The 15,352-nt window shown below is 37.4% G+C and overlaps 1 protein-coding gene across 2 annotated transcripts in view; it reads left to right on the top strand.

Annotated features, from left to right (window-relative positions):
- The window catches only part of LOC124299193 (dipeptidase 1), a 135,641-nt gene that overhangs the window by 36,785 nt on the left and 83,504 nt on the right, over nucleotides 1–15,352 (top strand). For both annotated transcript variants that reach the window (XM_046752201.1, XM_046752209.1), the window contains one exon: nucleotides 2,773–2,905. In XM_046752201.1, the coding sequence (XP_046608157.1) occupies nucleotides 2,773–2,905 (133 nt within the window). The remainder of the gene's footprint in view (nucleotides 1–2,772; nucleotides 2,906–15,352) is intronic.

Raw genomic sequence — 15,352 nt, 5'->3', positions numbered from 1 at the left:
TATGTGACTTGAAACAAGTATTCTTATTCAGCAATCACTCTGCTGGCAAATGACTTCTATAAAATTACGATACAGGCTTTTCTTAACGTCAACGATTCATTACATTGTAAAAAATTGCGTTTATCAGAGGCTTATACAAGATCCACAACTCTAAGAAAGATGCTCCTATGTCTGTAGCCTCTAAAAGATATGAAAATGGTATCCACACTTTTCGCCGTTTGATCAAAGTCAGTAATGGGTGTAATTTATTGGACATCCGCAAATATCCATGGCATATAATTGAAACTTCAGCAGACAGCCGTCAGAGGGTTCATGCCAGCTCGCTCCTCTCCCTACTGAGAAGAGCGCCAAGTGAAATTAAGCTCTGCGCAACTTGACCTTTAAATTGACTCTGAATGTCGTCAGGTGATTTGGGATTTGGCCAACCTTGGCCTACCATTTTGTGTATATCGATAACAAACTGTGCATATGGTGATTTCTGAATTCTTTCCTATACACAAGTACAAGAGAGTCAAGTGAAATAATGCTAATTGGAGATGTGAATCTCTTCTCCAAATATTTCATGAGATTTTTTAGGATACATATCAGAGCTTTATGAGATAAACAACAACCGAACGTTTGAATCTCTTATGAAGGTAGTTTGAACATAATTTCAGTCGAAATGGTGTAGACACAGAAATGTTGAATATCCATTATGCATATCCATGGCACCTCCATTAGAGATGGAATGCTCCGTGTGGGTAAGGAAAAACGTTACAAGAAAGAAGGTAGAGCCAGATCACGTGAACATAATTCGTATACGTCATTGTCTTCGTTCCTTGATGAAACGTGATGTATGGTAAAAAACGGTACAAACGTGTAAACAAGTAATGAATGTATGGGCAAATCCACGTCGAATCGGACAAGAATTGACTTGACACTTTTTAAGTTGACAAAACGCTAACCTTTCAATAGTACTGAATATTATGCGATGACAACTCCGATAAAGAAAGTAGTACACGAGTTTTCTTTTCACGCGTACTTTGCATGAAAAAAAGGTTTCGAGAGATTTGAAAAATAAGAGGTCAAAAGACTCCAAAAGCTCGCCCGGTTCCACATTTGCCTGCCCATACACGTTGTATAATCCGATTATGTGAGGGAATATACTCATGAATATAGGTATACTTTAGTTACGCTCAGTTGTCTACAGTGTAGTACCAACCGTATAATGCAGAACTCTTTATATGGTTTCAACCCTCGATGCAATTCATCACTGTCTTAACTAATTTAGACCCAGCGAAGGATCTACCGAGTACCTACCGCTGCTGGGAGTCCATTGATCTCGGGTCATCCTTTATATAGCCCAGGGGATTCACGAATTTACGACTATTTGACCAAACGGAATTTATCAAAGGGTCTGCAGGGCCGATGTTCAGCGTACAGTTTCGACTGAATTTCGCTTTGTGAAGACGTTGGAAATTGTAATTAGCCAATTCACGTCAAAAATATCTACAGAGCTGGAAAGCACTTCTGTGATGTTCATAAATATCTCGAGCCCTAAGTAGAGATATTAATCAAACCTATCGAAGTAGACCGATGCCCAATATTTCAGAAGTCGAAGATTCTTGTTCGTCGTCTCAACATGCTTGTTTATATGCAGGCACTGTTTGTAAATACCAGGGCAATGGCGGGCAAAACTGTGGTGGAGTTCAAAAATCAAAATAAGAATTGTGTTTGGTTCAAAAATTATAACAAGTGGACCGTTTGAACTGATTATTAAGTTTTTTTTTCTGCCTAATTAAAAATTACATTAATACTTGTTTAGTCTTTCTTTCTTATTTTCATTCTATAATTGAAGTTCGTCCGGTGATTGAAACATAGAAAAAAGTAAAGACGACGTTAATTTTTAGAAAGTAAAACAGACTCGTTGCGTTCAATAATTTATTTTCCTTGGACGCAGATAAGAATGAGAGAAATACTCAACGGATACTTAGAACTCTTTTAATTTCGGGAAAGACACTTAGAAATCAGATCGATACTTTCAGTTTTCAATAGAATTTTTACACCAACCAAACCTTCTGTTTGATGTTTATTTTGTAAAAAGTTTACGGCATTGGCTGTTTGTAAAAAGTGAAATTACACGCTGTGGAGCATACAGAGAAATTTCAGAAACACTTCAGAGAGTTCGTGCATTCCTAAAATACATTATAGATGTAACTTTCCTCGTATTTCTTTTTCCGAAATCAAAATGAAAAAGTCTAAATCTTAAAAACGAGTGATCGGCTCCAGAACTCCGGCACAATGTGTGTTTTGGGGTGCGAGAGATATTGTTTTTTGAAATTATATTTCTTTCTTATCATGTCCGAAAATATTATCAGAATTGGATATACACTTATCGAACTCTTTTGAATGCAGTTTAAATCGCGAAAATACTTCACACAGTCTAAGAATTAACATTCTCAATAATTTTACGAAAATTTTTAACATGCAAAAGTTACTCGTCTGTACTAGTATTTACTAAAAATCGATGAAAAACAATCCAAAATTCTGTATCGAAAAGTATTCATTGAAAGAAAGATACTGATTATATTTTGTAGCAATGCCGTGAAAATCTATCGATGTGCTTTAACGATATCTTGCTTTCTAATTACGTCTAAGATGTGGACTAAATCAGTGGTTTCACATGAAAGTTCACTATCCCGCATCGCACGGGCACGTTTATGCAATTTTCCATAATTCGCACCTGTGCGTCGTTTTCTCAGAATCAATATTGTCTGTTTTTATGCATTACAGTTCTGGTCTGCCTACGTTCCCTGTTCCTCCCAGTACTTGGATTCTGTACAGCTGGCGCTAGAACAAATCGACTTGATACGGCGGCTTGTGAACAAGCATCCTCAGAACATGGTGCTGGTTACGACAGCTGCAGGTACGTTACATTTTTCAGATTCACAATTGATTCAGCGTACGAAACATGCGACTATTTCATTAATCACGAGGGCTGGACTAGGAGCGTCATTTGCAGATTTTTGGAAATAAGATTCGACTGAAGTTACGTGTTGTGTATTGAATTTCGTTCCCACCTTGCAGTCCGAAACAAAATACTAAAAGTTCTTAATCTTTTGCCTCTCGATTTTATTCACAAAAAATAAAGAACGGAATATACTTTTTAGGGACGTCGTACGGAAGAATTTAGTTCGTGGGTCCAACAGGATTTTGCAATTAGCCCGTTCTCCCGGATAACAACTTAAGTAGACTTAAGTTTCAGTAGAAAATAACGAATGGTACATCAAGTTTTTGAACACGCATCCGGAGGAATTTTTATTTTTCACACTGCTTCACTAGACAAGAATCATATACAATCACTGAATGAATTCAAAAAACGATAAACGATCTTGAAGTAAAGGCAAGTTAAAAATAAGACTTCGCTAGTTTTTTCATAAAACAAAATTCCCTCTATGGAAGTACAGTTTTCATGCACTATAGTCTCACTTTTATTATGATATCATGAGTTATTCATAGAATTTGAGGAATTGTCTCGTTCTTGTCCACACGAAAGAAAACGTATCATCGAAACGTTTTTGGAAAAACTGTTTATTCTTGTATTGAAAAAGCATGATGCAATTCATCCTTCAATGCAATTGGCTCGTAACTTCTGTCAGGCGCGAATTTCGATTGATGTATAACACCAACGATCTAGCAAACAATCGTAACTTGATTTATGGCTGATATTCAACCTGAAAGGCTTCAGAATTCGGAACTAGTGGAATGCGGCATGAATCTTAATACCTTCCGTGGTTTCACACAGTCCACGGAGCACATTTAATCATTGTTGAAACGCCTACGGCTTCCAGAGCCCGCGGCATCATCTTCGCAAGCCCCTCGGAGACGGCATGTAAATGAAATCCGATGAACTTGGTGTTGACATTACACGTAACGAGGTCTTACCTAATCCGGTGACCCTTGTCAGCCTTTTTCGACCCTTCTCTCTTCGGTTCAAAAAAGGGGCTTTGGTAATGTATTTTGCATTTATTTTTGTACGGCGCAAGATCTCGATTATTAACTCGTTGGAAACTCGAATGCCCTTCTCCGCCAACTGATGATACCTTCACGCTTATTGACTGGAGCTACGAGCTAGGACGAAATTTGACCAGAGCGATAATTTTGTGCCAGTACCACGGAAGCTTTAAAAATAGTCGAAATGCATGATATTTTACTCTGTCGGTAAAGACTAACTGTAGCATCTCCTTAAATAATATTTCATTCGGCCAATCTAAATTCACCAAACTCATCTTTTCGCTTTTACCTGCAATTTCTCATCCCCATCTTATCACAGTTCACTTAATATTGTTACACAGGGTAAAATCATCCGCTTTGCCCCCCTTGCTAATGATCCAGTGGCCACCACAGATAAAAAATACATAAGAGCTCTCATATGTTATGAAATGAATGAGGTTGCTTCGTCAATCAATATTATTCTAAGACCAGTCCTGTTTCAAACTCTAAACTGAAAACATTTATCGCTATTTAACCTCTTTTCCCACCTTTTGATTTTGCCTGTCGGTCACTTCTTTGTTGCTCAGCGAACCCGATGTATTTCCGTAACACCAAAAAGCGTTACGATATCTTTCAAAAATCAATTATTTATCCGATTATGTGGCTTAAGATTCTGAGTCGAAAGACTCGCCTTTGAGAAAGCTATACCTAATCTACGCCACCGTTGTTAATTTCAAGACCTACGAAGACAACAATCTTGGAAGTAAATATGATGCTGCTAATTAGTATCTGGATACAATTATACCGCAGATTAGCTACAACAGCCTAGCTCGCGGCATCGTTCCAAGGATTTCTTGCGTGGACCAAGAGCCAGACCATAATTCACCACCTTCCTGGCTTTCGTGCACCAGGTGTATAAGCATCTAGGTACCAGGGGTTAGTCACCACGGTCTTATTTATCGGTTGCTTTTAGACCTCTGCAGCAGTCAGCTGGTGACCGCGTTACTCTTAGAAGATGAACATATTTTGCCAATCTATTCTATATAATTATATATATAATCGGTATATAAAATATAGTTATAATTATAATTGGTGAAATTCTCACGAAACGTCGGATGCTCTCTATTCGTTATTAATTTTTTTTTTCAGTTTCTTCTTGTCGTTTTAATAATCAGTTGCAGTAATAATAACGTAAGAAGGAGAAATGAAACTTTCACGCCTGCTGACGAGCTTATTTGCGACTCTGCAATTGGTATAATTTACGCAAATTGAGTTTTGTGGGATTCAAATTTTTTCCTCTTTCTTTCCTCCTCTCTTCTTTTATTCACGCTTTATGTGTATTGTACAGATATATATATATACATATATACATATATATATATATATATATCTCGATACTTATGTGCCCTAACTTCTCGCCATACCCTTCGCCCTTTCTGACCATCAAAACAGTCGAGCTTTCGACGAATACTAATTTAGCGAGGAACGCGATCAGAGCTTTCGCCGATACAGGTACATGATATACACGTACATACACATATATATACACATATACACATACGTAATGCACACGCTTGACCTGGCCTCGGGGTATTCACGGAACGTTGAAGAAAAGGCACGATTCCCGTACTATCTTTAATGAGAACGTGAACTTTCACGTCTAACGAAACAACAATGAGACATAAAACTTAAGGCATGATCTCGTTAAGTTCTTCGGGTAGATATAAGTATAGATGTATATACATAAGCACCCCCGCTCAAGTTTTCAGTTCTATGACAACGTACAAACTTTACTCCGCTGTTCTTATTGCGTCGATATATATATATAGCGAGAACTTTCATTTTAATGGTAGAGAGAGAAAGAATAAAAAAGTTACGGAACGCGGCAGCAACTCTTTGGTGTAGGTATTGGTTAAATCAGTGAACACGTACATCACGCGTGAGAAAAATGTGTTCAATAGCTTAGAGAAATTATAAGCGTACGGATAGAAATCAAGTATGAATGTTTGAGCGTTTGGTTACTTGTTTCGATTTCGTGTTTTGAATAGCGGATTGTAAATTTGCAAGCTTTCCAATCTTTTCACTTACAATGTGCATATTTAAAGCATTCGGTGAAGATGTATCGTGGATCTTTTCGAAACTTTAATACTTATAGCTTTAAAATGGCGAGAGCTTGAGCTTCTAAGTGTTTCCGAAAACGCTATGTACCTAGACATGAAATTATGAAAAAGTTTATAAAATTTTGATGCGTGGAGTCTTGATGTCAATCCATTGATCCGTATCAATGTTTACATGATTTTCAAAGTTTAGAACGACTGAACTTCGGGATGAAAAATCGTACGTCGGATAAATTTGAAGTGGTTAAAAACTTTCGAAACGTTATCTTCATTTCCGATTGTAAGTTGCGGCCACTTCGTCTACCGTAGAAAAATTAACAACTTTGATAAATTTCTCAGTGGTTACACTTTCTTCTGAAAAGTCGCCTCCTTTTCATCTCGGTATAATTAAATACATTACACTGACAAAAATCTCTAGTAAAAATACGGGTATATCCTGACAAGAAGCTAATTGATGACAGAAAGAAAAAAAAAAACACTGTAATATTCCTATCAGCAATGTTTAATTTCAAAAGATGTATTCTTCAGTTGCTGGCACATTTACTATGAATATTTATTGGCTGGCTAAGTAGGATACTATGGTTATTCTTTACCGACCGCGTAAAACGTAACTTATTTTGACAATCGTGGAAGCCAAAGCATCTAGTCGTCGTGTTCATCGAATTTTTGTTTCTTTTTATACATCGACTTTATAAAAAGTACGTTCACTACGAGGATCGTAGAAGTATATCGTGAGGTATTGATCGGTTATTTTACTTTCGGAACTGCGATAAAAAGTGTCGGCCAAAGAAAGATTATTAGACTCTTTTTTTTAGAATTTCAAACTCACATCAAAGATTTGATCGAACAGAACCTCCAATCACAATTCAAAATATAAAACTCCGAATCACCTTTTTAGCCTGATCAATTAGAGTATAGACGGATCATTTGGGTCCTCGACTGGTTAATTTTCAGTCACTTTCTTTAAATTAAATCTTGATTCTGCGAAAGTAACGGCAAAGTTCTGAGCAATGAAACTTCATGATCGAAGGTATTGTTCTGTCTTTTTAAAATACTAGAATTTTCAGAACGCGTGGTAAAGAACAGGCCCTCTGCAGTATCTCAGTTACACAATTCTACAAATTGAGCAATTAAAACCACAAAGCGTTACGATTTAACGAGCTACTAACTTTTAAATTACTAATAATAAACGGTAAGCCGTCGTTTCCGTGGGCCGAGTTTATCGTGCTATTGCACCGAACGCAATAACGACTGTTTTACGCGCACACTTACCTAATTATCGAAGCTGAGGAATGGAATTGTGGAAAATAGCCCTTGAAGTCAGAATTATGAACCATTTCTGTGGACATTACAACCTCTGAATTAACGCACCTTCGCAGCATCGAGTATCTTGTTATAATTACTGCCTAATTGATAGGCCGGTGCGATGTGGAATTGATCGAGAATTATTGAAATAATTATGTACATCTGCAATCCTATATGCTAGAAATGGAATTACTATTTTGAGGGGACGTGATCTAGTACAAAATGATTAGAGCGAAATGATTTGGCGAAATGATTGACATAATTTGAGTATCGAATGTTGAAAAGGGAAACTTTCAACATGTCACCTGAAATTATGGAGTTTTTTTTACAGTTATCCAACTTTTCCCCTATTCAACAAAGTTTCATCGCTTCGCCTAACGAGTAGTAACATATACCGACATACAGCTTTAGGGTGAAACTTGTGTGATCATGTTTTAATCAATGACCGTAAGTTCTCTCCGGTTCTCTGAGGGTACATTAGTTATAAAATTCACCTGCTTGCGGAATTTATCTCGTTGTTATAGGTGTTTACGGTAGGTACGAGCATAACTGTTAACAAGGGCGGTATTCACTATTACGATTTCGTCAATTTAACATTGCAATTTGTAGTTAATGCTGCTTGACGGTGAATTCGTTTCGAAACATTAAATCATTCAAATTACCAAAGTTTCCAAGTTAAGGCAAAAAAGGCGTTTGACGATCAGCACGTGTCGTAATAAAGCTAGTTACGGCTCCTGTTTGAAGTTTCTACACGTCGATTACACGTCTATGTGCGAAAAAAGAAAAATCCCTGAACTCGTTCCGTATGCGAATGAAACAAGTCGTTAAGTATTCCAACACATTTTCACCGATGATGTAAACGACAAATTACATTCGATCGCCGTTTTTTAATTATACAGTTTAACTGCAGCTTGTCTGACTCTCCCTATCGTTTTAATAAAAGTTATTATGGAAATCCAATGAAAGTTAAAAATTGCGATGCTGTAGGGGAAGCCTGAAAGCAAAGCCAATTAGAGACATATGTATTATGTGTAACGTGCACCGTAAAACATGTAAATTGGCGGTTAAAATTATACCTGGATGTGCCTTGTGTAGAATATGGAATATATGTACATGCACGGTGTGTAGGTACCAATAAGGATTGTGGGATTTTCAATTCGAACGAAATGTGCGGTTAAAGTTACGACAACATCCATGGAACGGACAAAAACAAACGCCGCATCTCGGTCGTGGCTGTGAGTAATTACGCGAATACCAGCAACCACCGCCCGAGGAGGTGGCTATTCAACCGTAGTTCGATATAATTCCTGGTAATTAATAATTATTGGCTCTTCCACTGTCGCTGAAGGCTCAGGCAGCTTTCACGGTGGACTGCAAACGGTTCTTGGAAGTGGCCAATCGCTGGCTGCGGATTAATAACTTGGAAACATAGCCAATTGGCGATCTTGAACTCAATTTTGCAGAGTGAGTTGTTCGGATACCATTCAATTTAGGCTGAATTTCAGATGGATTTTAATAGAGACAATTTCTAGCTGCGAATTATTTATCTTTGACTCTCAGTAATTGGCGACTCAAGGATTACTGAACTCCCTGACGGTGCTTCAATCTGTTAGTGATGATGTAGATCGTCAATATGAAATTCACACCGTTTCCGCTTTCCAAAAGTTAGTATTTTCATTGTTTTCTTTTTTCTTTTTATACCGCTACCGAGTGTCTTTAATTCACACAGCCAATCCGAATTGAATATTGTATCATTTCCCTGAAGGCTGAGACAAATGAAACTTTGCCTGCTGTAGCGTTTCCAATATATTGTAGATCGCAATAATGGCTTATCGGAATTCCATGAAATCCTTTGTTTCTGAAGCCATACAAAATCACTGATAAATTAGTTGAGAAACGAATGATTCAGCGCTTCTCATCCTTGGACCCTTTTTTTCACCCCAACGCTTTCTGAAATACCCTTGGTTAGTTCAGATAGATAAATTGGCCCTGGTGTGATTGTACGTGCACTCTTACAATTCCAAATGTATTTTGCACTCATATCAAACTAAATAACTAATAACATGGCATAAATAATGTACGGCAGAAACAAGGACTTTACTTTGATCCGTAAACTTTAATTATACCTGCTCTTTGAGGTGACTCGAAGAGATCAATTGCTCTCTTGGCGATGTTTGAATGTCACACATTGTTCCACTGATTGCGAGTCTGTAGATTTCTGCATTTTTCTTCGACCGACTTCTCTTGAAGTCAAATATGAATCCAAGATTATAAGGTCGGGTCATCCTTTTGGAAGGTCAGAAAAAATCACCGTTTGCATAGGAAACTGGAACCACCATCAAGAACAACCGACGTTGGCTTTCTGAAAAAGAAATTCAAACATGAATCGAGTTTACTCGTCGAGTATACTGTACCACATTTTTGGGCTACCCTTGATGTATAGTTTTGTTAACGGCAAATCCCCAAACGTCTTCGGCTCGTTGATAGAAGTTTGAATGCAATTTTCTATTCCATATATCAAGGGTGAAAAATCCTTTGGGAGTAAAGTGCAGTTTCTAGCGATGGAAATTTTATCGACCTTTTATACGAAGTCTTAAAAGCTTCGGTGTGCTTTTGATTCTCAATTTCATAGTCAGATCGTGTGGAATATTTTTGAGGAAAAGCTATTCCGACGATCTGAGATATCAGTAACAGCATTCTCAACTGGTGAAATTTGTTTTGAGGTTTTCTTCTTCCTTTCTCCAACCTTCTAGTTTCATGTACGGTACTGTAAAGCGATCGCTGCTGCACTCTGCGAAAGTGATGTAAGCTTTGAATTTTAAAAGAGATATCAAGTCGAACGGCTCTCTGAAGAAGTCTTTAGGACGGGACAGAGTTTGTCGGGGTTGAGCTGGTAGACTGCCAAGAAAATGGATAGAATCTAGATTCATCGAGTGAATAGAACAAATATTCCTCAAGAAAACGAATTCCGATGAAGCAATATACGGTTTCCATACATAGTGAGCGGGTAGCAGGTAAGTATAAAACGCAACTCAAAAATACTTCAGTGCGGTGCAGTGAATGTAAAATGGAACGGTATAAAAACCACTTGAATAATTCATCTTCTCTGTCGTATGTTCTTCGTGCTTTATCGAGATCTTAGTTAACAAGCGTCCTGATACTTTTCAAGTAGAACAAAAGGACTCGATCAATAAGGAAGGTGGCGAAGAAATGTCGAAGCGTAATAGGTTGCTAATACAGAAGCCGAAAGTTTCGCCGAGCTTGGAAGTGGCCGAGAAATCCACCCCTAGAAAAGAGACGAAAAGAAGAATTGCGAAGGGAGCCTAAGGAGGAAAGAAGAAAAGAAGATGGAGTGGGTGAAACTGAGGTGGAGACAAAATCCGCGTGGATTGGACGAGGGGATAGGAGTACTCATTTGTCGAGTGAACGGAAATCGAATCCATGGCTTTCTTCACCTTTGTTGGGTACAGCACGTGTCTCTTATTCCTTGGCCAATTTTATTTCCTCTCATTCGTTAGTCGTTTATAATCGGTAATGCGGAAGAAAACGATATCTATAATATACTAGCAGCCCATCCCGGCTTCGCACGGGCATATAATAATATTAAGTAATAATATAAATGTTATTTTTCTAGAAACTCACTGTAAACATTGTGTATTTTCTTTTATTATATTATTATATGCCCGTGCGAAGCCGGGATGGGTTGCTAGTTATGCTGTTAAAATGTAGCTTATATGACACGTTCGTAGATTTACCATAGCAGCGCCATCTATTGATTACTTACTCAACCCAGTCGAAAGGTATCGACATCTGTTAGAATCATTCGGAGTTAACAGATAATTGTGACTCTCAAATAATAACAGACAAATAATTAGCAATATATTATAATTGCGACTATAATTTGAGATTTAAACTATCCTATCTCTCAAGTTGGATCGAACTGCACATGGTGTGCGTATTTTATTATAATCGGTTAAGTGGTTTAGGAGTCCATTGAGGACAAACATCGTGACACGAGATTTATATATATTAAGATAATGTATGTGGAAAGAATTATCTAGCTGTACCTAATTGAGCGACTGATCGTTCAACCAAAGAAATTAAAAGTTTCTACCATCTGTCACCGATTCAGAGGTGGCGTTTATGTAGCTATTAAAGTCACCCCCATCTTGAAAAACTTTTTTCTTTTGCCCATTGCAATTCATTGAACACGATTACGGAACAAAGTAGGGCGATGATTAACTACTAGGAAGGAGAACGCGGTGGTTGATTTTATTTCGTTTTATTCTACCTTCCAAAGCCTTTTATCGTTTCTTGTCTTATTGAATATCCATACTCAAAGACGCAGTTCTGATAAAATGTACGAAAAATATTTTCAATTCTGTTTACACGCACAGCTTACAAACCTCGAGTAGCTACGTGAGGATATTTTAGCATTTTGTAACACAGTCTAATTAGATTCAGGAGCAGATCTAGAGGGGCAGCTACAATGTCATCCACGAAATTGACGGTTGACGAGAGAGCATCGGAAAAATGTAACCAATCTCGAAATAGCATCGAATATCCTAGCGGAAATCCAAAACAAACGTTAAGCAGACAAACTGCCAAGATGTTATTTCATTAGTGATAAAAGCATTTCCCTCCCGAATATCGTCGTTCCGTATTAGCATAGCGTATAGCTGACTTCGAGTCGTTGACTTTCTGGCACAGTTACCGAACATCATCTCCTTTTATTGTCCGAGTGTGACCTCGGTATCTCTATTCTTCATTTTCAAGATGGCGCTGAGCAGGACTCAAGAATATTGCGTGACGTATTAATTTATGTCAATATCGGAACAAGCACCAGGACAAAACCGTACCTGAACCACGGTTTCTAAAAAATGACGAACGATTTCCACAGTCTTTCGGTTACCGTTTGACAGTGTTGTGGACTTCGAATCATGTCACATTTATAAGTGCCGACTTTAAACATAGATGTATAATGTATATACGGGGTGCTCGGTTTCAATCGTCCCAAGTGAATATTTCAGAAATTAAAAGAACAGTTTTTGTACAAAACTTGTAGGGCTCCAACGGGGAAGAATGATACTGATATGGGTCAACTTTTAGAATTTAGTATTTTAAAAATTTTTAAAGTGACGTCCGATTTCAGATACGGTAGACGTATTTTGGTGGATATGAATAGACAATGAGACTTCACTCGGATGTTTCTAATTCTGTACTACACGTTTTAACCTACCCAGCTTCACATTCTCTTATTTATATACCTACTCGAGACCACCTTATTTGAAATCGAACATCTCTGTACGTTGCCCTCGAATCTTTATGAAATTTACAGCAAATACTTTCAGGACATTGTATTTTCGAAATTTAAAAGGAAAAAAAAAATATCGATATTTCGAAGTTGCAAATTGACCCTAACCCCGTTAACTCGCTACATGAGTTGGAAAACTCGCGTTTTTTTGAAAAATTGAACCGATCGAAAGTAGAATCGAGCGCTTCTGTCGCACGCATACGTCAACGTCATTCCGCCGCACTTTTTGGAGATAAAGCACTTTGCGCACGGTCCATAGGCTTCGCAAACTGTGTAACAAGTGCGGAAAGTGGGTGATTTCCGATGAGTGATACGTTTGCAGCGTGATTCGCAAAGGCGAGAGTTGTAATCGCACGAGCCAGATATTGCCCGTGAATCAAAATGTTTCACCGCTAATACGCATGACGAAATACTGCAATTGAAGCTAACCCAAAATTTTTGGTAACTGATCGTTTGCCAATAGTCCGCGGATTTGCAGCTACATGTTTTTTTCTTTTGTGATCAACGCGCCTCTGCTTCTTCACTGATCGCTGACTTGGTGCTTGGATGTGAATTTTTTAACGTATTCTATAAGACAATTTTCATTTTTATTAGCTATATTTGATTATCTACAAGTCATTCTAACATCAATTTTTTACTTAAAATTCATTTCCATGTTCTCAAGCTCTTCCGTCAATACGAAAGAAACGACTTCACCTCCGTACGCGAAACAGACAATTCATGCATTGAACAATGCAGGGACGTTTTGTCGTTTACATATTTTTCCACTTGCTGATATATCTGCGTCTGTATTTCGATATTTCGTTATATTGCTACTGGATAGCTTATATTTTTTTTCAGAGCGTGCGACTTTGAATCTCGTCGATTCTACTTTAGTTGAATTTTTTTCAGGTTTATGTTAGCACTTTCAAAAGGTCCCCGTTATTATTATTATTATTTTATTTTTGTAATTATTTATTCAATCATTCATTCGCTTGTTTTTCTATTATATAAATGCAGCGAGTCACGAACATTCAAAACTCTTTACAGTTCATCTTTGTTCACCCCTATTTAATCAAGCACGGTAATCCCTAAAATTTCCACCCACCCTGAAACCTTCAGCCTTGCATTCCGGTTATTGCAAAATCAGACTCATCATTCGATCATCCTATGAATTATTCCCAAGAGCAGTTTGAAATTCTTCAGAATGTAAATTTTGAGAAAAAATTCTTGGACCTGTGGTTTTTATCATTCCAAGATTGGTCCTGTTGCCGATTTATTTTCGTTTGTTATTTGGAACACTTCCGGAATCTAAAGCGTTTTGAAAATTTCGAAGTACGTCAACAAACAAGAAAAACAAGTCGACAGAACAGTATTGCTGACGGTACTTTTCGTCACAGTAGGACCCATTTTGACTGATCAAGGTACAGTTTTTATAGTTATAATCCCTAAGTTCATCACTAGAGTTTGCTGGGATAGGTGACAAACTGACAGCCTGACAAACGAACCGACATTTCTGAAAACCTGTCCTTCGGATACTACAGAGGATCAATAACGTAAAAATTCGTTGTAATCAGAAGCAGTCGTTTGCAAGTGAAACCGATACTTTTCTTGTATCTCTATAGGTGATCAGAAATAAAACGAATTTACTGAATTAGATATGAGATCGACCTTGAATGGATCGAAAACAAAGTTTTTAGAGAGTAATTTCGAAAATTTAAGAATTTCAGAAGTTCAAGGTGTGTGTATGTTTATTTATAATTTTGGTCTTAATCAGTTAATTAATATTCAGAAAACAAAATAAGCAAATTGAGATCTGAATGATACATTCAATGATTTCGGTCTCAATCAGTGTAGCTCGTCTAAACTTTGCACACACGAGGCTTAGGTTTCGATAAGTCCGGTACTATTCGTCTTACTCAGGTATTAAAATTACAAAAGGAATTTTATATTTGACAAAGTCTTCTGAGCCTTAGATACATCAAGCAGTTTAATAATCTTTTTTGATACCTGCATCTATTGGGTCATTAGTAATCGCGTTTCTTGCTTGAGGGCTAGTTTCACGTTCGTCTCGTTCGCGTGTTAATAATATCTATAATACCAGGCCATGTCTTTTTCCAACCTCCATTTTTCTTGTTTTAGAATTTCTTTTCCGAACGTTTAACCTGTGTGAATGAGTTAGTTTCGTTTTCTCTCCATTTCTAAAGCAGCTGATTCTATTGGCACGAAGTAGAAAAATTAAGTTCCTACACCATTTCAGAGAGCATGTACAGCAGACGGAGATGGAAAAGTTTTAGCTTTAAAGTTGTGGCACCATATCACGCAGTGGAAAGTGGGGATAGATGCCAGAGAAAGAAGAGTTAAATACAATTATGTTAACTCGATGTAACCTCTAACTTAACCTAACCTAACCTAACCTCTAAAATGTTCAACACGATTCAATTTGGCGTTCTAAAAACTGTGTGAAGATACTATTCTTCTCGTTAGATTATACATTGTTGACAGAAAGTAGGCAAATATGTTCCAGAATTATATTATACATTGGAAGACGATAATCCAATTGAATTTTGACATGAAACGAGATCTTCATTCAATCCTTAGCAGTCAAAGATTTAGAGAATTCACTCACACGCACCGTGCTATAATTTTTATCACAAACACGATG

Source organism: Neodiprion virginianus, chromosome 1 (genome assembly GCF_021901495.1).
Source record: "Neodiprion virginianus isolate iyNeoVirg1 chromosome 1, iyNeoVirg1.1, whole genome shotgun sequence".
NCBI lineage: Eukaryota > Metazoa > Arthropoda > Insecta > Hymenoptera > Diprionidae > Neodiprion > Neodiprion virginianus.
Note: the sequence above shows the minus strand (reverse complement) of the source record. Positions and strands in the feature narration are given on the sequence as shown.